Below are 26,983 nucleotides of genomic sequence, written 5' to 3' on the forward strand. Positions count from 1 at the left end.
CTCTCTCTTAGGACACAAATTACATCTAACTCACACCCGAGCGAATGTTTGACAGATCCTGTTTTGTTAATGTTTGTCGGACAAGGCGGGGTCTTTACTTATTTGCATAATGGCAGTCACCAATTGTATAGAGTCCGTGCTTTGATGTATGTGTTTATACAAAAACTTTTTGGTTGGCTTCAGCAGCCATTATTCCCACCTAACACAACATTGGCCCACAAACGCACTTTCTCCAATATACTCATTCTCCTCTTCACAAATAGACATGCAGTCATTTTATTCTTGGTCTGTCAATTGCAGGCTGGTTTTGGGGCACTTGGAGGGACAGGCAGGGGGAAGTTTTTAGCAGTAATCATGGGGTTTGAGGTGTGGTCAGCTCTCTTCTCGTGGGACTTTGGCACATTCGGTTTGTGGAGGGTGGGGACAGCGTTGGTCTCTAGAGATGGGGTTGGTGTGGGTGTGTTTTGTATGAGAAAGTCATGTCGTAGGGTGTGCATACGGGAGTAAGTGCATGTGTGTGCTGGAGGGTAGGTGTGTTGTGTGAAACTAGTTCAAAATGACTCCATGATTTACTCACCCTTATGCAATACGGATACATATGTCCATCATCTTTCAGACAAGCACATTTGAAGTTATTTTAGTAAATGTCCTTGCTTTTCCAAGCTTTATAATGGTAGAAAACAGGAATCTGAGACTTCTGACTTAAAACACCAAAAGTGCATACAGAGGTAATCCGCAAGGCTCCAATGTGTTCTGCGTGTAAGCAAAAATACATATTTCAAAATTAAGAAGTAATCCACATGGCTCCAAAGGGTTAACACGAGTTTACTTTAATATTTTTCATGTAAATGTTAATCTATCACGACAAACTGTATATTGTTGGAAAGTTTAAGAATGTAGTTTTCATATTTCTAAACCATTTAGCAGTAATAATAATGCAGTGACTGTATTTTATTAATTTGTGACAAGAGTATGCAGCAAACCTCACAGCAAACCATTATGTATTATTGTTTTTTGTGTAAAATAATACTATATTGCATTATTTTTATTTATTACACTAAAATTATTAAACTTCTATTACAAAAAATTCTTATTTAATATTTTTACCTGCAGACACTTCTGTAAAAAACTTTAAAGTGTCTTCTTTAAAATAAGACCAAAATTAGGCTTCTAGACCAAAAAATGGCAGAGTTATATTAATTTGCAGGGGTATATCACCTTTTCACCACACACTCAAAAAGGCTGTGCCAGGTAAAGGGTTAATAAAGGTATTTTGCAGGTAATCGATGCGATATTGTAAGAAAAATATCCATATTTAAACTGTAATAACTAGCTTCGGTAAGCTATTATATTTCAGGGTTTCCCGCAGCACATTTCAGTTCGGGTGGCCCGCCTAAGCTTGGAAACCCTACCGCCTTAACTAGGTCATCAAAAAAAATCGAAAGTTTGCTGCACAAAAGGCCGTCAAGTGCATCTCGGAGAATAGCACGTACGCGCTTTACACCGCGAGCGGGGACACGCGCCACATGGCCTAAATGAGAAAGACATGATCCGGACCGTCACTGTCTGGAGGATAACTAGCCAGTTGATAAAAAATCTCGGAGAATAGCGCGGATGCGCTTCACACCGCCAGCGTGCACACAACCCACACGGCCGAAATGAGATAAAGACGTGGTCCGTCATGTCTGGAGGATAGCCAGTTGATAAAACGCGTGTTCGTGAGAACTGTAAGTGGACTTATGTTTTTGGGTTTATTTAAGCCTGTTATTGTACTAGTCTATAGTTCTTGCAAATTTAAAGTAAGTGATTTTAGCTGGTGATTTTGTTGTTTGAGCAACCTGCTAGCTAGGTTTCACGTGCCTGTTGATTCGATATTATTGTTGAGCGCTCTTGCTCAGTAGTTACACTCCTTTAAGATAATGTAATTAATAGTGGGAAATAATCCGTTTTTACAATTTTGCGCTATCTATCATCGTTCGCCAGACATTCTACAACATCTGCTTCAGTTTGTGTTTATTAACCCTTTAGTTTCACTTCATCATGCAGCTATTCCCGTTAGAGGTAAAAACATTTAACTTGTTAATAATCTAGTATGTGTTCATTTTTTGTCATAGTTTTTTCAAGATTAAGTTTTATTTGAGTGTTTTAAATAAAAATATTTTAATTTTCATCATGAATGCCCCACCCTTTTGAATGCCACGCCCTCGGCACCACCCACTCGCCCAACCCTACCACCTTAACTAAAAAAATTTCTGCGGGAAACCCTGTATTTCATAATATGGATATTAGTCTTACAATATCACATCTATTACCCGCAAAAGACCTTTATTAACCAGTTGGAGCCATGTGGATTACTTCTGTGAAGGATGAAAGCACTTTTTTGGCCTTCAAAGTCAAAAGTTGTTCCCTGATCCCTGTTTTCTCCCATTATAAGCTTGGAAAAGCAAGGACATTTACTAAAATAACTCCAAATGTGTTCATCTCATAGATGATGTAAATATGTATCTCAGATTTCTTGAGGAAGAGTACATCATGGTGTAATTTTGATATTTAGCTGGAGTATCGCTTTAAGTCTCCAAAGTCATGGGTTTGTACAAGTGCACAATCTGAAGAACTGATTTAAACTCACAGTTTACACAAAAATGAAAAAGTAATTCACCTGTGATTTTGTTTTTTAAATTGAATAAACCTGTAGCTCATTTTGTAGAGTTTGGGTTAGCACCATAAAGGTTGTGGGTTTGATTCTCAGGGAACACATATCAAATTGTTTACCTTAAATGCTGTTTAGGATGAAAGAGTCTGCTAAATGCATAAATGTAACTGGATTTTGTATTTTCTTCCAATTTAGCATTCATTTACATTTTTAATACAGTCTTCATGTATTGTGTCCCGTTACCATTCAAATAACGTTAGCCTTCTTCTGTCCTGAAAGCTTCTTCCAGGAAAATCTTGAAGCACTTGCTTTTACCCACCCTTATTAGACTAAGTGCCCAAGCTGCTCTGTTTAAGTGAAGGATTTTTAGAGCTTGTGCTTGTAAGTGGTGTTAAGTGTCTGCCAGATATTTGCATACGGTGCCCTCTGTCTTCGTCAATCCTTTCCTGAAGAGGGCCGTCCCATGTCACAGCTGAAGGGTCTGCTGGACGCAAACGCATCTGTCCTGTGTGCTTTTGATGCGGGTGACCGCTGCATTGTGTAAGTGTGAACTGGATTATTGATCAGGGCCATATGTGACTTCTGCTATTGATCAATGCCATGCGTGTGATGGGAGGTTTCTTGTCACAGCTGATCCCAAAAAAGTTGGAATTTCGTTCGGAACCCAAGACATGGCTCACCGTACTTCAAAAGTCAAGAGGGAATATCCCGTTACCTGTAAAGATCCCCTATCAAAGAGTGAAACACAGTTGCCTGAGGCACTGAAGTCACATTCATTTGAAATGGGACAGGTGAATAGATGACCTCATGGAGGGCTTTGTTTGGCGGCACCAGCTGCGACCCTAGTGCTTGTAGCGCAGCTATTTTTTGAACTCGAGAGGCTTGACCTATAAAGCTGAAATGTGCACATACTTTTTTTAGAGGTCCTTAATTGTGATAGCCGGATGTATCGGCCGGATTTGGATTTTTTTTTATATTGCCATTGTTTGATGTAAAGGCAAACGGTCAAATGAAAATCTTAATTCACTTTATGATGTGACGTTATGTTTTGTTACACAAAATAACACTCCTTATTCAAACAGTAGCTAGAGAAAATGTATTTGTTTAGATATCTTGTAAATATTTTTCGAAGTATGGCATTTTGTCCTCGGCCATTAAAAAAACAATATTGGCCGAACACTAGTTCTTTGTGATCGAGGTCAATCAAAAAGGTTGAAATGTATCCAACCTCTCCATACAATAAGTCCCCCACCCCTCTCCCTTCCTGTCTCTAGTTGACCAGCCATCCCTCTGGTAGGCATGAGGCAGTGCCAGATGGTGCTCACAGATGGTTATTGTGGTCTTAAAGTGAGATTACCTCCCTCTGCTTGTAGTCCGCTGCTCCTTAAGACATCAGCCGGGGACAGAGGCACCCAATTATCACCTATACTACAACCCCTGCTGACCATGCCGGGCCTTATAATGGAACGTTATGAAGTGAATAGGCTTTAGCCTAGCAGGAGGCATGCGGTCAGGTTAACCAAGTCTAACACAGATTTAGGTTAAGTGTAGTTGGAAAAGGAACTGGGTTACGATTCAATTTTTTAAAAAGATGGCATTTAATAAAATGTGTTATTTGTTAACTATTCATTCATGATCAAATATATGTATATGAAGAGTGACTAATTTGGGTAAAAATTTGGTTTCTATACCAAGAAAGTGACAAGATGAAAACCAATATTTTCTGTTACAAACTTTCACGTGGCATCTTTAGATTATAATAACATTAAAAATTCGAATCCATAATTTGATTTTCAAAGATTTATTTTAAAAACTGATAATTTTTTCAGCAAAATGCAATAAATCCATGACGAGTTTTTTTTGTTCAAAGTGATTTAAATCTATTGAATCAATATATAAATGTGCATTCATCTTTGCCATGTTATATTCATTTAGTTGACTAGTGGTATACACTGATTAAAAAAATAAAACATTAATGACATTAATCAAAACACTTACTTTGTCATATTAATAACACTGTCATTGCTGCTGTCATCCTTGGGACGTCGCCGCTGAACTTTTTTGACAGCGATCAGCTGTAAAATGTTTTGGTCCTTCTCGATTTTCGTTGAATTCGAGTAAAATAATGGAAAGTTTAGATCCCCTGGGGTCAATGTGTTAGCATGACAGAAGCTTGATGCTGTCGCGTGAGGACGAGCAACAGCTGGCATTTTTCCTTCGCCCGAGTGACTCTCACATAAATTATTCGATTTTGATGGCTTACGTTTCTTCAACGCCACAGAAAACCACCACAGGTTTATCAATGCCATCAAAAGTATTATTTTGTTTTTGTTTGTTCACGGAGTACAAAGTAATAAGGAAAACTAGGACTTCATGTGTATTCAAAGCGCTGCCATTATTGTTTACAATGCGTGGAATGGTGTGCTGTGATTGGTTAAGTGGATTTATTGCATTCTGCAGAGAAGAAGGATTGGCGTTTGTCGCGGTTTAGAAAAAGAGGGAAAGATGTCAGAATAACATGCCGGATATTGGATTTTGCAAAAAATTTAGAATTTAAGTTTTCATACTGACCAGATACAATACTGGTTTTGGTGGTAACTAATTAAATTAATAAAAATAAATCCGTTTATCGCGTTTTGGAACCAAATTCTATATTATAGAATTTTTTTTATCTGATGTCACTAAGGAGCATCACTTAGGACTGTTTTAAGATTCGGCACAAACCTAATTCATATTTCAATATGTCATGTCCTAATATTAATTCCTGATACATTAAATGAATTATAAATAAATAATAAATCCCATTGTGCATTTGTTTAGTAGTCAAAATCCACTTCAAACTATCGCTAAGTCCGAAATTGTGTACTGTGACAGTATGCACTGATTTAGATGAAGTACCTACAGTGTTTTGGGTAAAATATGACATTTTATATAATGTGGGTGCAGTAAGAACGCATTTCAACATACTGCATCCGCCACGTTTATTGTCATGTGACCCGTATGTAAGTGGTATACCCAATGCTAATGTTTAGGCTCCTTAGGACACGTTTGTTTGTACTGTGTCTGTTAGCGGCTCAGTGTTTCCCTTCTAATTGGTTTAACAGGTGCTGCTTTGCTTTAGGCTGTTTGCTCTGTGGCAAAAGACCATGGGCCCTATTTTAACGATCTGAAACGCAAGTGCGAAGCGCAACGCGCAAGTGAGTTTGTGGGCGGATCTTGGGCGCTGTTGCTATTTTCCCGGCGTGAGAAATAACTCTTGCGCCGGGCGCAAATCAATAAGGGGTTGGTCTGAAGTAGGTTCATTATTCATAGGTGTGGTTTGGGCGTAACGTCAAATAAACCAATCAGAACGCTAGCCAACATTCCCTTTAAACGCAAGGGCGCAAGTTCCATGGTGGGTTGCTATTATTATGACGGATTTACCAGGCGCACGCCAGGAGCGGTTCACAGCCGAGGAGACCGACGTCCTTGTACGGGGGAATCCCACGCTTGCCAGCATAAATCGGGCACGCCGTGTAACGGGTGGTGGATCTGCCTCAGGACTTGACGCCAGCAGAGGACATCGCTGCGTCCACCCTCACCGCTGAAAGGGTTTGGGGGCTTTGAAATCGGACCCAAGAAACGCAAGCAAGGTCCAACCCCAAAGTACACTTACAAATCAAGTTCATATACATTAAGGTTTCTTATGAAAACATTTTAATTATTATTTACATAAAATAAACGTAATACAGCCACACAACAAAGTTATGAAAATATTTTAATCGTTATTTGCATGAGAATAAATAAAAACTATCACCACAATGCTCACCACTATGATTCCCCTTATCTCGTGTATTAATATTTTTAAGTGTAACAATTTATGATTTGCAAAAATAACTGTTGCATCTGTGTAGATTAGATAAGCAAAGTGTATGCGCGTTGTGCACCCTATACATTATGGTCAAGCATGCGCCCTTAAAATAGCATAATGAACAACGCGCAACGCGCCACTGACTTTAAACTTTTTTTTTCTGGTCAGTGGCGCAATTGTTTTTTGAAACTGCAAAATAGCATCAGGGATGGTTTGCGCCCGAACACGCCTCTTTTTTCGCGCTGAACCACCCAGGGAGCGCAAGTTCATTCCCTAGTTTGCCGACGTGCTTCTGTGACGGGAAAAACCCGCTGTGCGCCGGGGCAAAATACGAATGATACATGCGTCACGGACAAAGTCAATTGCGCTGGGTGCAAGATAGAGCCCCATGACTGTGAGAATGAGCCAATCAAGACAAGGCTGTTAAAGACTAATGTGACATTCAAAATAAAGAGAGTGATGGGCAGTATGGTCTTGTTTTGGTGATGGATTTGTGTATTTAGAGGTCAGCTGTGTTTAAATGATTAATTAGTAAAATAAATTTTTTGCATTAGGATTTCAATTAAAAAGTAGTAGTAACAACATGCTGGTTAATTTATAAAACTCATACAATATCGTTCAAATGTGTAAGGTCACTTATTCGATATTTACTAATATTTATATTAAATCTAATTTAGGTGTGCTGTGTATTATAAACGTTTTGACAGTACAGCTTCATTATTGTGGAGTGTGGATTGAGGTCAAGCCATTATGGCCTGAGTTCCAACACCCACTGAGTTCCTACCACAATCCCAGACAGACTTCTCTCTATGTGAAAGCTCTTGACACATGATGCGGTTTCATTCTCCATTTAGATGTTTTTGTATAGCTAGTAGCACTAATATATATCATTTGAAAAATGTGATGCTTATTTGCTTAATAGCGCAATGAATAACTGTCCGATTGCAATCCTACAAACAATTTGTACAGTTATCGCTTATATGTATCATGTGAACAATTTGATCCAGATATTTGTTTAATACATTGATTTACTTTCATAGGTCTGAATAAAAAAAATCAACAGAAAATTATGTCCCAGTTAGTATTGCTAATGTAGGGGAGAGCGGGGCACAACTTAACGCTTTTTGGTTTTGGCTCAATCATTCAATTTTTTTTTGAGTTTGATGAATTATATTTTACACAAGCAACACACACATCTCTGCTACAAATGAACATTTGAAGTTTGTTTCTATACCATTCTTGGACAATTACACCAAATGTAACAGAAGTGCAAACGTTACAACTTACCCCATAGGTGGGGTTAATTGTAACAGCCAGGGGGTTAGTTGTAACACTTGCTAAAAATTAAGTTTGCAGGAAAATATTTTAATACTATTTGTTTATATACTTAAAGTGGATATTGTTTATAAATCTGTCTATAATAGACAGGTATCCACACGGTATTCATTCATCCAGCCCTTTTCTAACAATAGTTCAATTATAAATGGATACAAATGTCTAAATATGTGAGAAAAAGCAGCACAATTATGACAAAACATTTTTTATACGTGACCCAGTCGGTAATAACCTACAGTTTAAAAATCTAATTCTGAGATAATGAGCATCAAATTTTAGCCATTCATTTCATTATGATTTTAATCTTTGACACGACTTTATTCAATCAATATTAAAGATATTAACAAAAATAAATTTGACACACGATTTTTGATAAGACAGGCACATTTATTTTGTTGGCAGACAGCAATCATTTGTGGGCAGCCTATTTAGAACAACGGCGCAAATTACGCAAACGTTAGTTGTTTTCATATCCTAAGTGCTGATGGGGTTAGTTGTAACACAGCGTTACAATTAACCCCGCTGGGTCAAAATATTTTCAAGTCCAACATAAAAGTTCCTACGAGCTGCAGACATATTTCAAAATGATGCTACTGTATGTTTTAGTCAACAACACACCGATTAATATGATATAGCATTGGATTTGGTATCTTACACGCCCAACTCAGAAACCAAAACAACATATGATGGAAAAATGTACTTACATGCCTCCAAAACACTCGTTCAGCAATAACTCTCTGGTAAAACATTATATATTTCCAATAATTTGCGGGAGACTGTCTTTTGACAGCGTGAAATCAATACGGAAAAAACAAATCGATCAACCCTGAGCAACAATGTAATCAGTCCGTGTTACAACTAGCCCCGTTTTTGCCCCGTCCACCCCAATTTTAATGTCTTTTAATGATTTTAATGTCCAAAAATCAGCACTGCATGTATTTTTCATATTTTTTATATTTGTTGCATTTATCTTTGCTTTTGTCTCTTTACTTACTGTATTTACTAATATGTATTTTCTGCAAAGCAGCTTTACAACAATGCGCTGTAGAATAAACTTTGACCAATTAAATCGAATGGTAACTTTACATTAGGGTTGCATTTTTTAACATTAGTTAATGCATTAGCTTACATGAACTGACACTGAACAATACAGCATTTATTTATCTTAGTTCATGTTAAGTTCAGCAATTATTAATATAGTTTTACTATTACATCACCTCAACATTATTTAATGCCCAATATAAAACAATTGCATTGGCATTTACTAACATTAACAAAGATGAATAAATGCTTAGAAATTATTGCTCATTTTTGGTTCATATTAGCCAATTCATTTACTAATGTTAACAAATGCACCCTTATTGTAAAGTGTTACCAATTGAATGCTTGGCGGCAGTGTATGCATTGGTCATCTGTCTTTCAACTTAAACATACTTTATCTTCTGTCACATTGCTGACATTAAAATTCAACACTTGGAAAAAATCTCTCCCTTCCACTTCTGCCCTCAGTCAATATATGAGCATTTTGCCAAGCTAGATCGCAACTCGCACACACACATACACAGTGTGTGAACCTGTCTTGTCTTTTAAGGCTGTTAAATGCAGGAAAGAACATGCCAAATTGCCAATAGTTTAGAGTTTTAGAGTTTATCAGCTGTTATGATTAATGATGTGCTGAATAAATATAAGTAAGACTGTGTATGTACATGTGTTTCTAAGTTTTTTTTATGCCTTTTTACACTGTCATCTTTGTACTTATGCCAACGGTGGGACAGTTGCATGATTTATTGATGTGGATGAACATACGTGTGTTTAACATCTTGTACAGTGTCCAGAAGTGTCATGGCCTTTATTTGAATTATGCACAGTGGCAACAGAAGTTTGGCTCAAGCCGATGACCCCTGTATGTCACCTTTGACCCTCATTAGGGCACCTAAGGTTTTTGCTCTGTCCACCTGCTCGCCGTTACATTTACACATTTGACAGATAATTTTATGCAAAAAATGTTTTTGTGTGTTTGTGTTCACTGGGATTGAACCCATTATATAGCCGTTTGCTCTACTAGTGCAAAGGTCTATATATCAACTGAACTAGATTTATACATTTTCTGATTAAATGTCTTTATACACAGTACTTGCTGCCATGATGCTTTTGGTGGTTGCAAGTGTGCTGCTGTGTGTGTTGAGAGATTGTAGTGCATTAGCTATGTCTTTTTAATTGTTCAAGTGCATTGCTTTGGGTTCGCTTGAAGTCCCTTTATAGTCCCTTTGATTATTGCATTGCTGTGGGGTTGCTAGGTGATTCTTTTTTGCCTCGAGTCAATGAATAAAAGCACGTCGTCTCATTTTAATTTATTGACATTTTACCACAGTCCAAATATAAGACATTGCCATGGTACAATATCAATGTGCATGGTTATACTATACAGTAGTATACATATCAGTTCTAGATTTGTCTTACATCTTAAATGAGTGTTTGCTTTGTTTTGCTTTGTTTTATGTATAATCAGGGATATTAAGCCGGACAATATTCTGATGGACATGAACGGTCACATCCGATTGGCTGACTTTGGCTCCTGTCTTAAACTCATGGAAGATGGAACAGTGAGTTCAATGTGAAATCCTCAAGCTCACCATTTCTGTCTCCTAGTAAGATTTTTTTATTTACTTCCTGTTGCCTGTTTTCCTTCAGGTCCAGTCGTCCGTGGCAGTGGGAACTCCAGACTACATCTCTCCAGAGATCCTACAGGCTATGGAAGATGGGAAGGGAAAGTATGGACCGGAGTGTGACTGGTGGTCTCTGGGTGTTTGCATGTATGAGATGCTGTATGGAGAGACGCCTTTCTACGCCGAATCTCTGGTGGAGACCTACGGCAAGATCATGAACCACAAGGTGAGTCATTTGCATCATATGATGACTTGTGGTGGATGTTGTGCCAAGCGCTTGACATTCCTGTTGTGCATGTAAGCATGATGTTATTTGTGAGTGTGTCCTGAAATATGTTTGCGGTGGAGTAACTTCGTTTTTAGGGGACCCGATTGTTCACATTACTCAAGAGCAAAATCTCTCTCTTTCTTCTGCTTAAAATAAATTAAAAAAGAGTCGAATTAGCAGTGAATTGTGAGTGAATTAAAACATTTTTTCTGTTTTTCCTTTACTATTTTATTCTGGATTAGTCATCTCAACCTAACAATGAGGTAAAAATTCACCTTTTCATCAAGGTTTATTTAGTTTTGTGCATAGCTTTGCTATGTAAAAAACCAAGGGGACTTTAGTGGCATCTTGAAGGAATTGCTAACTTAAAAATTTTAATTTTGTCATTTACTCACCCTCATTGTTCCAAACCAATATCCCAACATCCTGTTACTTTTAGTATATATGACCCTGTCTGTGAAATTTAGGCTAAAGCCTCATAATAAATCAAATAATGAGGTAAGGTGCATCAACGTTTGATTTCAATAATTTATTATACTTTGATTTAATCTTTGACATGACCTTCCTCAGTCAATATTGTAAATCACAAAAACTTACTTTTGCTGGGTTTGCACAGACTGGGTTACTGGTATACTAGTGTAGTTAGGTAATCAAGTAAGCAACCCCTCATGTAAATCCCTTTTTTATTCCCAGGAGCGCTTCCAGTTCCCACTTCAAATGACGGATGTTTCAGAAGAAGCTAAAGATCTGATTCGACGACTCATTTGCAGTAGAACGCACCGACTGGGCCAGAACGGCATCGATGACTTTAAGCAGCACCCGTTTTTCGTGGGTATCGACTGGGACAACATCCGCATGTGTGAAGCCCCTTACATCCCTGAAGTCAGCAGCCCCACTGACACCTCTAATTTTGACGTGGACGATGATTGCCTCAAAAACTGCGTATGTGTCTCATTTTATTCTATATGAAAGTAACATAAGCGATAAGAACAGTACAGAAAGCATAGAAATAAACGCTGATCAAAATGATGAAAATCAGAGAGGTAAGCAGGCAAGAGTGGGGCGAAACAGATTTTGTGTGTGCAAGAACTACCAACTGAGAGAGTGTGTGTGTTACAAGGAGCTCTGCTTTTGTCATATCCACATGAAAAAAACTATAGTACATAATACATACCATAGTATTAACTATAGTAACTGTAACATATTTTGTGGCACTTTATATTTCATGGATTCAGATTGCACTACACACTGAACATTATGGCGGCCTCTAAAGGTAAAAATTAAGTATTACATGTTGGGATTTATTACTTACTTACTTACTTATTCATTTAGTTGACGCTTTTATCCAAAGCGATTTACAATTGCTATATATGTCAGAGGTCGCACGCCTCTGGAGCAACTAGAGGTTAAGTGTCTTGCTCAGGGACACAATGGTGTGTCACAGTGGATTCGATCCCGGGCGAGTGTCTTATCCACTGCGCTTACAAAAGCATACAAGCATACAAGATGAAAAGCCGCTAAACGGCACCTTTGTCAAAAATTAAATAATGATATTAACCGAATGCTCTTAGCATGTATTATATATTCATCCAATACTTTCACTTCAACTCCGCTTAATTCCCAACTCAGGCTATTCAGAAATACCAGTTTGTTCGCAGAATCCTCTAAAGGCCACATAGATTTTTAAAAGAAGTCTTTCTAAGTGTACAGAAAATAAATTTGATGAAGATCAGCACACAAAACGACAGTGTTTCACATTCAAACTTGGGTCCCTTGTGAGTAATTTGACCTGAATACAACCCAAATGTGGCAGTCACATGAATCACAGCACCCCCTAATGTGTGCTTCAGTTACTTAATTTTTACATCTTTTGTAATGTTCTAGTTGCATCTTTAGTGATTTTGCAACTGTTTACTAATCAATGTCTTGTCCAACAAAGTGGATTTTTTTTAAAGATGAGGTTTTTGTCAAAAAAAGCTTGCGTGCACTTACTGTACATTCACACCGCTGCCGGTGAGAGCGTCAAACAATGCTCTGGTTGCCCTGCCAACGACACTGTAGAAAAAGTGTAGTGGACGCTCAAATGTTACTGACTAAGAACATTTTGATTGCCATTAAAGTGAAATAACCTAAACATAAGCCTGATCAAAATTGCTCATTTACAAAAAACATGTCAGCGGCCCTTAGAGGGTTTTGCCTCTGAACTCCTCATATATTTTCCACCCAAATGCCTTAGTCATCTGCTTAGTCGATGAGTTACGTAGAGATGCATTTAGAAACTTAAATGAGTTTAATGGATATTTGAGTCTTATATTGATTTTCTGAAATATTTTAGGAGACGTTGCCTCCACCTTCTCACACAGCGTTTTCTGGACACCACCTTCCATTTGTAGGCTTTACTTACACAAGCAAATGGTGAGTCAGAATATCGTGTTTGTCATGCTACCTTCTAAAAAAAACTATTTAAACTGGCATAAGCTGTTTTGCAGGCCTTATCTGGTTTTAGTTGGTTTCCCAGCCTTGCTGTCATGGTTTTGATTTGATTTGATTGGTAAGCAGGCTGTTCTCTCAGTCTGACTAGCTAAGAAATTCTCAAAGCCACTTAACAGACCAGGCTGGAAGACTAGCTTAAATTAATAAACTGGCTTAAAACGGTTCAAGATGCAGATTCATACATTTCCATCTTTGGGTATACCAGGGGTCTCCAACTTGGTGCCCGCAGAGTTTGTGAGGTGCCCGCCAAAGCCCATTCTATTAATAGTCTCAATTGTAATATGTATTTATTACATATTTTTTATATTAGCTTGGCTTGGTTTATGTAACATTTTAAACAATACTAAAACATATCAACAAGTAAAATAAAAAGGTTTTGAGTAGACTATATTTAAAAGTAGCCCTCCAGATTGTTTTATCCATTGTGGTAGACCCCTGGGGTATACAGCATGTAAAAGTGCATGATTTAGATTGTGATGTTAAAATATTTCTATTCAAGTCTTAACTGCAGTCTATTATGTGTACGTGTGTAGCACACTGTCAGACCGAGGTTGTCTGCGGGAGTCTGTGGGAACTGCACAGGTAGATGCTGATCTTCAGAGAAGTCTGGAGGAGAGCCTGGCTTCCGAAGCTTATGAAAGGAGAATCAGACGTCTGGAACAGGAAAAGATGGAACTTTCCCGTAAACTACAAGGTGAGGGCATTCTGTAAGGGAAAGTTTTGTATATAAATGGCAACAGTGCATAATAAATCCTATAATGAACATTCAAGTCATTATCAATGTTATCAAGACATATGACACATACACTCACCTAAAGGATTATTAGGAACACCATACTAATACTGTGTTTAACCCCCTATCGCCTTCAGAACTGCCTTAATTCTACGTGGCATTGATTCAACAAGGTGCCGAAAGCATTCTTTAGAAATGTTGGCCCATATTGATAGGATAGCATCTTGCAGTTGATGGAGATTTGTGGGATGCACATCCCAAAGATGCTCTATTGGGTTGAGATCTGGTGACTGTGGGGCCATTTTAGTTCAGTGAACTCATGATCATGTTCAAGAAACCAATTTGAAATTATTCGAGCCTTGTGACGTGGTGCATTATCCTGCTGGAAGTAGCCATCAGAGGATGTGTACATGGTGGTCATAAAGGAATGGACATGGTCAGAAACAATGCTCAGGTAGGCCGTGGCATTTAAACGATACCCAATTGGCACTAAGGGGCCTAAAGTGTGCCAAGAAAACATCCCCCACACCATTACACCACCACAACCAGCCTGCACAGTGGTAACAAGGCATGATGGATCCATGTTTTCATTCTGTTTACACCAAATTCTGACTCTACCATCTGAATGTCTCAACAGAAATCGAGACTCATCAGAGCAGGCAAAATTTTTCCAGTCTTTAACTGTCCAATTTTAGTGAGCTTGTGCATGTTGTGGCTTCACAAATGCTTTGCTGCATACCTCGGTTGTAACGAGTGGTTATTTCAGTCAAAGTTGCTCTTATATCAGCTTGAATCAGTCGGCCCATTCTCCTCTGACCTCTAGCATCAACAAGGCATTTTTGCCCACCGGACTGCCGCATGCTGGATGTTCAAGTCATTATCAATGTAAACCCTAGAAATGGTTGTGCGTGAAAATCCCAGTAATTGAGCAGATTGTGAAATACTCAGACCGGCCCGTCTGGCACCAACAACCATGACACGCTCAAAATTGCTTAAATCACCTTTCTTTCCCATTCTGACATTAAGTTTGGAGTTCAGGTGATTGTCTTGACCAGGACCACACCCCTAAATGCATTGAAGCTACTGCCATGTGATTGGTTAATTAGATAATTGCATTAATGAGAAATTTAATTGGTGTTCCTAATAATCCTTTAGGTGAGTGTACACTGCAAAAAACTTCTTTAAGAAAAACACCAGCGTTTTTCAATATTTTACTAAGTTTTTACCTCAACTTAGATTAATTAATACATACCTATCTTTTATCAATGCGTGCACTTAATCTTTGTACAGCGCGTCATGAATGTGTTAGCATTTAGCCTAGCCCCATTCATTCCTTAGGATCCAAACAGGGATGAATTTAGAAGCCACCAATTCCTTCCATGTTTTTCCTATTTAAAAACTGTTACATGAGTAGTTACATGGCACAAAATAAAACATGCCGGGCGAAGTAACAATAATTTGTTTTCTTGTCTATGTAATTTCTTACAGTGTACACACTTTTCATGATCTTTTATTACCTTGTGTCCCATAGAGGCCACTCAGGCACTGCAGTATCCAGATTCAGACGCCCCGGTGAATGCTAATAAAGAAGTCGAGATCCGGAGTTTAAAGAGTGAGATCGACATACTAAAAAAACAATTAGCAGGTGAAAGCTCAATATCACTTATTCAGGGCTGAATCCCGGTCTTGTGTTTTTTTACTGTACTGTATTGATTATCCACTGAGTTTACAATATCTGATTTACTCTATAATGTTTCATTACGGCAGACTCTGGTCAGCTGGAGCAGCAGTTGGAGGAGGTCACCACAGCCCGTAAAGATCTCAAAGACTCTTCTAAAATCATCAAGAGTTTAGAGAAACAGCTCAAGAGTATCACACAAGAGAAGGACGATCTACACAAGGTACTTAAATTCTGTCGTATTTTGTGAAAGAGGCAGACAACCATAAAGCCCCGTGTCCACCAAAGCATTTTAAAGCGACTGAAACTGCAAGTGCATGCCAACTGTGGTTGCAATGATACTTCTGTTTTGTTTCATATTTAGTTCCCCTAAATATTAAATGTGCTCATAATTTACCCTCATGCCATCCCAAATGTATATGACTTCCTTTTTTAAGTTGAACTCAAACAAATAATTGAATATTAAAATGCCTTCATTTTACTTTTATGTATCGGGCTCAACATGGCAAAGCTCCAAAAAACACATTCATCCATCATTATAGCAATTCAAATGACTTCAGTGGGTTATTAAATGTCTTCTAAAAAGAAACAATAAGACAAAATGTTTCATATTTTGAGCTTATTTAGCGATCAATATCTTGCACATCCATGGTAACATATAGATGATGGCATAAAAGAATCTTATTTGTGTGTGATGAAACATGCATATGACAACTAGTAACGAAAACCTGGTTTTATCTACATTTTCCAACTTTTTGGATTGATTGTGTGGACTGCTAACATATTTTAACTCAGTTAACACTCTGCAATGTTACCTTAGTCTCTGTAATGTATTCGATGGTTACATCTGTTCAGGAGCTGCTGGAGTTGACTGAGAAGCTAAAGACTCAGATGAAAGAGCTGAAGGAGGCTCACAGTCAGAAGAAGTTGGCCATGGAGGAATTCTCGGAGCTGAACGAAAAACTGAGCGACCTTCGCTCGCAAAAACAACGACTGAGCCGACAGCTCCGAGACAAAGAGGAGGAGATGGAGGGCATCTCGCAGAAGCTGGAAGCCCTGCGACTGGATATCCGCAAGGCTGAGAGAACACGTAAAGAGGTAAGCGTGCACCATAACAGCCTTTGGAAAACTTTGAATCATGCTTTGAATTAATTAAGGATTGGTTGTTTGCATGTGTTGAAATGTAAGAAAAGAGGATATGATAAATATTCCTACAGCCCTTTAATGTCAGTTTTGTGTGTTTTACTGCCTAAATAAATGAAATAAATAACCTACTTAGCTAGTAGCGGTAGCCTATGCAGCTTAGACCAGTATTCACTTGATGATGGTTAGATGCTGGTATCGTATTTGTTGGCTAAGTGTTTGATGTTGTAGTTGGAGGCTCAGGTTGAGGAACACGTGGCTGAAGCTCAAAAGGAGAAAAAGCTACGAGAGAGATCCGAACAATACAGCAGACAGCTAGAAGAAGAGCTGGATGGCATGAAGGTAACTCACAGTTCATACATGTATGGGATTTCAATGGATGAAATCAAACTTTGATGCTCCTAATCTCATAATTAGATTATACGATTTTAGCCTGGATTTCACACACAGGGTCACAAATAGTCAGTTGGTTATCACAGAGTAAACCTTGACATGATGTTCAGGTCTGACTGTATATTGTTCCACGTAAAGGAATAGTTCACCTAAACATAAAATTATCATAATTTGCATAATAATTTCTTTTGAAACAAGACAAAACTGTTAATATGTTTAATATATTATTTCATTGAAATGTAAACAGAAGTGATGCATTTAAACATGGTGGCATGTCAACAACTTCAAATCACATCAAATTGTTGTACTTTTGTGTCTCATATGACAACCCTTACAAAATGGTATTACTACAAAAAAAACACTATAGTTAAAGAGCACCTATTGTCCGATTCACATTTTTACATTTCCTTTGGTGTGTAAGTGTGTATTAGTACATGTTAATGATATGCAAATGGTACAAACCCCAAAGTAAACGATGGCGCGAGTTATCATCTCCAATGTAAATCTCTTTTCTTGAACAAACACACGGATTGTAAGCAACAGTTTACCTCCTGAGATTGGTGATGTAGTAGTAAAGACCGACATTATCATAACTCCTCACGCTTTGACTCACAGCCTGTAAGTTAACTCCTGTTAGCATTGCATTGTGAGCAAATCTTTCAAACATGGTAAGGGGCGTCACATATCCGGCTGACGCCAGAGATATTCAGGCCAATCACAACATACAGATTAGCTGGCCAATCAGGGACACAGGGCTTTTTTAATTCGTGCTTTCAGGTAGAGAGTAAAATCTGGAAGCTCAAAAATATGGAAAATAATGTGTTTTTTAACTATAAACCACGCAGACACATTGTATTATACCAAATACACAAAATAACGTTGTTTTTTATCTATGAAATAGGTGCTCTTTAAATAATGGTCACTACACATTTACTGTAATAAAATCGACCAATCACAATCAAGGATCTTAGAGAACATGATTAATAAGTAGATTTTGTCGATTAATAAGAGGTATGAGCTCATTACACTATATGTCTGGATTATCCTTCAGGAGTTAAAACAGTCCGGACCCTCCGGCACAGCTGTGAGCTCGGACCAGCAGCAGGAGCTGATTCGGGTCCGGGCAGACCTAGAGAAGAAGAACGTTCAGTACGAGGAAGAGATGTGTCGTCGGGAGACGCTTCACAGCGCTGAGATAAAGACTATGAAGAAGGAGCTACACGATGCTGAGAGCCAACACCTCGCGCTCCAGAAAGAGATTCTTATGCTTAAAGATAAACTGGAGAAAACTCGAAGAGAAAGGTTCGTCCATGAACATACGCGAGCATTATTTCCCTTTATGTCTTTCATTGTAGAAAGTAATTGTGCAGTTACTAGCTTTTTCTAGTATATCAAACTATATATATATATTATAGTGTTTTCTTGGCTGGTTCTGTGAATGACAACCTAATACCTATTGGTATAATAAATTGGTTTCTGAAAACAAAACAGAATATTTAGATCTTGGGAATGTGTTTGTCTGCTATGTGCAATATCAGATGGTCCGTGAACAGCCAAAAAGCTAAGATCTTAAGTTTAGACCACCAGCTACTGGTGCCAATAATGTAAACCAATACATGTTTTCCTTTGCATTTAAAGACCCTGTATATTTTCTTTAAAAACTATTAAATCTATAAAAGCAAACTTGGGCAGGGCACATTATAGGCCATATAAAGTAAGCTTCAAAGTTGGACTAAAACCACAAAACTCTGCTCTTAATCCTTTGGGTTAAAGGTCTCTATGGTTTCTTTGGAGCAGAATATAGCTTTGCTGTAAACTTCATTGATGTGTTCATACAGTAAAACAGAACGAGAGGAGATTGAGATGGAGAACGAGAAGGAGAGAGCTCATTTGACGGAGGAGAACAAGAATCTCACCAGTAAAATAGAGAAGGTGAGATCTCCATAACTCCTAAACACAATATTCATGATATTCATCAACCCTATACTGTACTTCTCTTTCATCTACATCTTGAAGTTCTCCTTTCCCGTTTGGCACTTTCCCTCAATTTTCCAACATTCCTAAAAAGGGATCGTAACCACTCTCACTCACACTTACACACAAAATTGCTGCTTGGCACAGCCAGTGTTTATTTTGGACCGAAGAGAAACCGGAATCAGCCAGTCAAATAATTCTGCAAGTTCGGACCTATCGAATAGTAAAGGGCTTCTTATTTTTTGTGGCATGGACTTGAAAATACCTGGAAGCTCAAAACACAAAGGCCAATTAAAACAATAGCACAGTGGGCCAGAGCTGTCATGTCAAATGCCAGATTGGATGAAGTTTAGGAACCTAAGCAAGAATGATAGCATTTGGAAGAATTAAACCAGGATGTGAAGTGCATGAATATATACACATTTCTATAAAAGTGGACCACAGAGGTTTGTATAGATCTACCATATTACTTTTGCCTCCGGTCTTTCGTACAGCGTTTGTTCGATTTCCTGTAGGATAGCTAAATGTAAGCCGAGTTGATGTGAGGTTAATGATAAAAAATGTTTCATATTTGAAGAAAAACTTGTTGGACAAAACATGCAAGTCTCATAATCTTTTTAAATACAGAGCTTATATTTTTGTGATAATCCAAAAGTCTATGGGAAATATGAATGGGCCTTTTGGCGAGAGAACCAATGTCCTGCCATCTTGAGGTTCTTCAAATATGAACCTTTTATGATTTTCGAAGTCTAAACAAAACAAAAACTAATTTAGACTTCAAAATTCATAAAAGTTGTGTTTATCTCTGAAGATTATCTAAGAAATATGTTGGCCAAAAAAATATGTCATCGCTGCGGCACCCTATACATCAGTGACTGTTTAGCAGCCACCTGAGCATCATGGCAGTACATTTTTTTTTATTAGTTTGTAAATATTTTTGTCTTTTTCTTCAGCTGAGCTCTGCGTTTGAGGAGCTGAGCAACATTCACAAGCAGCTGGAGGAGGAGATGAAAGAACTGACTGATAAACAGGAGAGCGTCGCCCATTGGGAAGCACAGATCACAGAGATCATCCAGTGGTGAGTGGAGCCCTGTGTCCAGAGACCTGAGGTATCACTGACACCTATGGATAACCTTCACATGTCTGTGGATTCAAATGTGTGCCATGATGTGCATTCACTGGCTTTAATGTAGAGCCCTCTAGTGGCTGCATGTCATTTAAATTTACATTTATGCATATGGCAGATGCTTTTATCCAAAGCAACAGTGCATTCAAAGTATACAGTACATTTTTATCAATATGTGTGCTCTCTGGGAATCAAACCCACAGATTTTGTTGTGCCATAAAAAGCTACAGGAGCACATTAAACTGTTTAAAGCTGTAAACTGTTTAAAAACAAAGATGTATATTTGTAGGTCATTAGATTTTGTGTTGGAGCATTGAGCTATATTTGATAACATATCTTACAACCACAATCTCAGTGAAGCAATAGTTAGCATATTGACGTAGTATTGTTGATATCACAAACTACTTAATAACTTCATCTATAAGTCCGATTTTACAGTTTATTGAGTGCACATGGCAGATGTCTAACTTTGACTTCTGTGCAGGGTGAGTGATGAGAAAGATGCTCGTGGGTACCTTCAGGCTCTGGCCACTAAAATGACAGAGGAACTTGAAGGACTGAGGAACACCAGCCTGGGAGCCAGAGGAACGGTAAGACACACACACACACACACACACACACATATGCACACATATTTATATGACTGCATAACAACTAGATAAGGATGAAACATGCATTACCTGCTCTTCTGATGTGGTGAGTCTCGCTGGTGTTGTCAGGACATGCCGTGGAAGATGAGACGTTTCGCTAAGCTGGACATGTCTGCCCGTCTGGAGCTTCAGTCTGCGCTTGATGCCGAGATCAGAGCCAAACAGACTATCCAGGATGAGCTTAACAAAGTCAAAGCGTCCAACATGGCGACCGAATGGTGAGACCACACACACACACACACACACACACACACACACACACACACACACACACACACACACACACACACACACACACACTACCTGAGTTAACTGATACTACAAAGTTATTGTTTGGTTATTTAATTTTTTTAAGTCCAAAAAGGTCTAGCGAATTTGTTTCACTTATTGTTATTTCTTTTTGAATTAATAGTCCTTCAGTTGTTTGTTGGGTGTTTTTTTTTCTAGGATGGTTTTTTTAAAGTGACACAACTTTTCATATCTGCCATTTCTGTTTTACAGCAAATTGCAAGAATCTGAAAATAGGAACCAGGAGCTGCTGTCAGAAATTGAAAGGTTGAGAAAGGAGACTGAGGAGCTGAGGATGAGGAGAGGTGATATTAAATGTGCACATAAATCTGCTCAGCATCAACACTAGTGAATAAAAAATCAACTTCAATCCAGCCTAAACGGGTTCGCTGGTTAAAACGGACACTCCACTTTTTAAAAAATATGTTAATTTTCCAGCTCCCCTACAGTTAAACATTAGATTTTTACCGTTTTGGAATCCATTCAGCCGATCTCTGGGTTTGGCGCTAGCACTTTTAGCATAGCTTAGCACAATACATTGAATCTGATTAGACCATTAACATTGTGCAAAAAAAAATAACCAAAGAGTTTGGATATTTTTCCTTTTTAAAACTTGACTCTTTTGTAGTTACATCGTGTAATAAGATCGACGGAAAATTAAAAGATATGGCTAGGAACTATACTCTCATTCTGGAGGGCAATGATATTATGCAGCAGCCAAAAATAGTCCCCTTAGTATCTTTCAATAGCAGGGAACTATTTTCGGACACTACGTTATATCATTGCGTCCTTGATTATTACGCCAGAATGAGAGTATAGTTTCTTGCCATATCTGCCTAGAAAATTACAACTTTTAATTTTCAGTATGTCTTAGTACACGATGTAACTACAAAAGAGTCGAGTTTTAAATAAGAAAAATATTGAAACTCCTCGGTTATTTTTGAGTGCAATGCTAATTGTCTAATCGGATTCAATGGATTGTGCTAAGCTATGCTAAAAGTGGTACCACCAGACCCGGAGATCAGCTAAATGGAATCCTTATGGTAAAAATCTAATGTTTTACTCTACGGGGGCTGGAAAATTAACATAATTTCCAAAAAAGGGGAGTGTCCCTTTAAGCTGGATTAGATGCACCCATAGTATTAGCCAAGCTGATTTATCTGATCAAAAACTTCTCTCTTAGCCTTACCGAGCTTGAGCTGTCTGTTATAAAACTATTTTATTAGAGAATGGGCTCTGTTAAGATCTTATAGACGTTATTTAATATGTACTATTTAATAAGTTAAGTCATTCGTTGTGTAGGTGTAAAGCATCAAGATTCCCAGAATTCCTTCTTGGCATTCCTCAATGCACCCACCTCTGTTTTGGATCAGTTTGATGTAAGTTTGATATCCCAAGGCTTCCTCCTCTCTCCTTTCATGATCATTTTATTATTATTTTTTACTTTTTAACTTTCTTCTGTACTAATACTTTCTAATCTCTGTTGTTTTGCTTCATTTCTTGACATAATATGTAGTTATTGTTTTCTTCCTTTCTTTCGTTGTGATGTCCATCAGGACTCATTTTCATCCTCTTCATCTTCTTTAGTTGAATTTTGGGAAGATGTAAGTTACCTTCATGTTGTCATGGAATATGTGTGTGTATAATCCAGAAAAAAAACACAAAAAAAACACAATACTGCTCTAGTTATGAAATGTTTATGGCTGTTTATGGACGTCACACATGCAGTACAGTAAGACCAACCACTAACATCCAAAGTAAGCCACTCACTTATTCCTGATTTGGCCCAGTTGGTTTGGATTGGGAACAGTAAATTGTGCTAAAGTCAGAGAGCTGTTTTCATCCCTGCAGGAAAGGTCGAACAGGGTGTGTGGTTTCAAAAAAAGTGTTTTTTAACTGGAAAAACTTGCAAAAATAGCTAAATCAAAATACTCTACATAGGCTCTTCATAATGCATTCTGAGAATGACACAAAAGAGGTATCTTAGGAGGCAGCAAAATTACTCTTATTTGAACAGTCGTGTTTACAGTATGATGCCTTTGTAGGCAGTTCACTAGATTTTAAGGCAGCTCAAAAAGAAGATAGAAAAAATATGCATGCTACTTGTTAGCATTTTTGTACTTGCCTTTCAGACTGTACTTATAAGACCACATAATACATACACTTTATATCTTAAATATTTTATCCTTCTAATACACCCTGATCTGTTTTGATAGCGATTATTTTTGAGAATTCTTTGATATGAAGTGAACCCTTTGTGCACATAGACTTAGAGATTCAACCATAGATTAGACACGTTCCTACAAGCCCTCATTCCCAACACTTATTAAAATAAAAGTGCTATAAAAGATTCTTCATAGATATGCCATAGAAGTAAATTTATGCCATAAATTGCCTTTATTCAAATATCATATCTAACGCGTATTTACTATTCCTTGAATCCTTAAATTCTTGCCTGGCTGCCAAACCTCTGTGCATAGTTGTGATCCATGCTTGTCATCTCTCCTTGTCTTTAGCAAACCAAAAAAATTTAATTTTTGACAAGGTATTTGTTTAAGAGAGATTTTAGTTTAGTCACTAGCCAGATGGAAAAATAAATAAATACAGAACGGAAGTTCACTTCAGTTCAGGTGAGTAACCAAGACAACGTGCGTGCTTTCGATGAAACTATATATAGTCTAACGTTTTTTTGTTTTTTTTGTTTTTTACAATTTTTTTTACATGTTTAACAGAAATGATGTTAAAGGTTCTTTATGTAACCAGGCATGCAGCCAAAAATAGTTCTTCTGTGGCATTGTGTAGCACTTTTATTTTTAAGAGTGCATCCACCTTTCTCCTGCGTTATACATGAAATTTGACTGTCATCTTCTTTTTCTTTCCAATTGAAGCGGTCACCTTCTTTTGGTCCAGGACACAAAACCAGACGTGTAAGACTTGCTCTTGTCCTGTGTTACAGTAAAATCCTCCTGTCATGTTGTGTCCTGTGGGTGACAGCCTGTTTTGCACCATGCATGGGTGTCATTTTTTTTTGTGGTTATGTGTGCATTGCATGAAACCTTTAAAATGTGATTTGCCTTTGAACTGTATTGGTAAACCTTTCTGTTGTGTGGTGAAATGTCTATTATAAAGGGTGTGGTAACATTAAATTGGTGCTTTTTATATACAATTAGCGTTGATATTTGCTATTTAAATGGGAATTATTACTTGTCTCTGTATGTGACCCTGTCTGTGAAATCCAGGCTAAAATCTTAATATAATGATGAGATTTGGAGCATCAAAATTGGATTTCAATCACTTCACATTCATTTTAATCTTTAAAGGGACACTACACCTTTTTTTAAAAAAATATGCTCATTTTCCAGCTCCCCTAGAGTTAAACGTTAGATTTTTTACCATTTTGGAATCCATTCAGCAGATCTATGGGTCTGGCGGTACAACTTTTAGCATAGCTTAGCATAATCCATGGAATCTGATTAGACCATTAGCATCGCGCTAAAAATAACCAAAGAGTTTTGATATTTTCCTATTTAAAACTTGACTCTTCTGTAAGTACATCGTGTACTAAGACAGACGGAAAATTAAAAGTTGCGATTTTCTAGGCAGATATGGCTAGGAACTATACTCCCATTCTGGCGTATATCTTTGTGCCTCCTGCAGCAATGTTACGGCTGCAAAGTCCTTGATTATTACGCCAGAATGAGTGTATATTTCCTATCCATATCTACCTAGAAAATCGCAACTTTTAATTTTCCGTCGGTCTTAGTACACAATCTACCTACAGAAGAGTCAAGTTTTAAAAAGGAAAAATATCGAAACTCTTTGGTTATTGAGCGCGATGCTAATGGTCTAATCAGATTCAATGAATTATGCTAAGCTATGCTAAAAGTGGTATCGCCAGACACGGAGACTAAAATGGATTCCAAAACGGTAAAAATCCAATGTTTAACTCTAGAGGAGCTGGAGTGTCCCTTTAACATGACCTTACTCAGTCAATATTAAAGATATCAAGGTTGTATTTCACAAAATGTTCTTTACATTACGAAGGATGATTTTATGTAGAAAACCGTAAATCACAAAAATGCTTGGTCTTCACAGACTGGGTCATGTATTTGGGTATTATTTAACCATATAAACATTAAGGGTTAGTTCATCAAAAAAAAAAAAGAAAATCTTGTCGTCCTCATGTCATGCCAAGCCATATCCGTTCTTCAATCTTCAGATCACAAAAGGCGACAAAATATTTGTGCAAAAAATGAAAAGTTCAGTCTTTATTTACTGAAAATCCTCTCCACCACTGTACATTTCAAATTTGTTGTAGTTTATTCAAATACAGTGCGTGATGCGGTGTGCCGGTTTTGACATCACTGATATTGTGTCGTAACCAATCGCTTGGCACATTTGCTTATGCAAAAGTGTGCATGATATATGTAAGCAACAGCTGAGGTCAGAAAAAAGTCATTGGAACGACATGAGGTTTTAGCACCACATTTACATTTTCAGTTGAACTTGAAAGAAAGACCTTCATACAGTATATTGTGGTTCTGGTTCCTCTTATTGTTTTCCATGTAGCTCCATTGGTTTGTGGGCTGTTTATGTGCTTCTTTACATCTTGCATGTGTAGTGGATGGGTGGTCTCTTTTTAGTGGGTGTGCCATTCCTTTACCAGTGTCTTGGCTTGGAGCCTGAGTGCTTTACCATCGCCTTTGTTCTGCTTGGGATGTAATTCCAGTAAATTAAAGATAATTGTCTTGATAAGCATTATGGTTTTGCTAAGTGTTATGTACGTGTTCTGCTCTGCATGTTGTTGTGCCATTACGATTTATGTCATGACGACGCTATTGTTAAAGTGAATTCTTGTTCTTTCTTAGCTTGATTCTGCAGATTTCACTCCATCCAATACTCCATCACGAGATGAAGATTCACGATCTCGTCGCATATCACGCTCTCGCTCCCCGTCCACCGCCAGCGACATGGAGCCTATTGAGGTATCATGTGACCTCAACTCTTACAGTGAATACATGACTCAATTTGAATTCAATTCTGTTTTATTATGATCAGGCTTTTTCCAGTGTGGAAGACATTGTTTGAAAGCAGCTTTATTATAGTGCAGGAAGTTATGTAATAAAATATTGCAAAGATAAAAAGAAAGCAAAAACTAAAGGCGATTTCTAGTTGCATTCACACAGCTAATAGTAAGTTATGTCCATCATAGAATAGTCTGATATGTTGGTTTGTTCTCATTCTAGCTGACCGACCACACATCACGTGGACTTCACACTCCAACAAGCAGATCTGGGTATGGGAGCCTTGGACATTCGTCATCTAAGGTAAACGATTTAGGTCACATATCAAAAATCTTACAGTTATAGTCTGATAGGGTTGAGCTGTGTGACTATGTATGCGTGTATGTATGCGTGTATGTATGGAAATGTATCAGTTTTATTTGTTTACTATTGCTGAATAACGACACACATTAAGGGTCACACTTTCAGATGAAATATAATTTTTAAATTCAGGTGTGTTCAGACACGCATGTATGGGTGATTCTCACGAAAACTTGGTTTTAAAAATGTCAAGCATGAAAATTTAAAAATTGCTTAAATTTACTTTCTTTCCCACCAGACATTGAAAAACTAAGTCTGGAGTAAATGGGAACATTAATTTAAACACTTTTACTTATCATTTAACACTTTTTGTAACATAATTTAAAAAATGAGTCCTAAAAAATCTCAT

The 26,983-nt window shown here is 37.7% G+C and overlaps 1 protein-coding gene across 4 annotated transcripts in view; it reads left to right on the forward strand.

Moving 5' to 3' along the window:
- The window catches only part of cdc42bpab (CDC42 binding protein kinase alpha (DMPK-like) b), a 69,038-nt gene that overhangs the window by 24,818 nt on the left and 17,237 nt on the right, over positions 1–26,983 (forward strand). For 2 of the 4 annotated variants that reach the window (XM_065268397.2, XM_065268399.2), the window contains exons 6-24: positions 10,348–10,441; positions 10,530–10,730; positions 11,466–11,714; positions 13,108–13,187; positions 13,799–13,959; positions 15,530–15,643; positions 15,766–15,899; positions 16,532–16,774; positions 17,051–17,161; positions 18,264–18,514; positions 19,051–19,144; positions 20,140–20,264; positions 20,797–20,902; positions 21,032–21,180; positions 21,464–21,555; positions 22,553–22,629; positions 24,139–24,177; positions 26,119–26,235; positions 26,497–26,577. In XM_065268397.2, coding sequence (XP_065124469.1) covers positions 10,348–10,441; positions 10,530–10,730; positions 11,466–11,714; positions 13,108–13,187; positions 13,799–13,959; positions 15,530–15,643; positions 15,766–15,899; positions 16,532–16,774; positions 17,051–17,161; positions 18,264–18,514; positions 19,051–19,144; positions 20,140–20,264; positions 20,797–20,902; positions 21,032–21,180; positions 21,464–21,555; positions 22,553–22,629; positions 24,139–24,177; positions 26,119–26,235; positions 26,497–26,577 — 2,518 coding nt within the window. Of the gene's footprint in view, positions 1–10,347; positions 10,442–10,529; positions 10,731–11,014; positions 11,036–11,465; positions 11,715–13,107; positions 13,188–13,798; positions 13,960–15,529; positions 15,644–15,765; positions 15,900–16,531; positions 16,775–17,050; positions 17,162–18,263; positions 18,515–19,050; positions 19,145–20,139; positions 20,265–20,796; positions 20,903–21,031; positions 21,181–21,463; positions 21,556–22,552; positions 22,630–22,806; positions 22,855–24,138; positions 24,178–26,118; positions 26,236–26,496; positions 26,578–26,983 lie in introns of all 4 variants that reach the window. The other 2 variants (XM_065268396.2, XM_065268398.2) reach the window with 2 other exon arrangements.

The sequence above is a fragment of the Paramisgurnus dabryanus genome, chromosome 12 (assembly GCF_030506205.2).
Source record: "Paramisgurnus dabryanus chromosome 12, PD_genome_1.1, whole genome shotgun sequence".
Classification (NCBI taxonomy): domain Eukaryota; kingdom Metazoa; phylum Chordata; class Actinopteri; order Cypriniformes; family Cobitidae; genus Paramisgurnus; species Paramisgurnus dabryanus.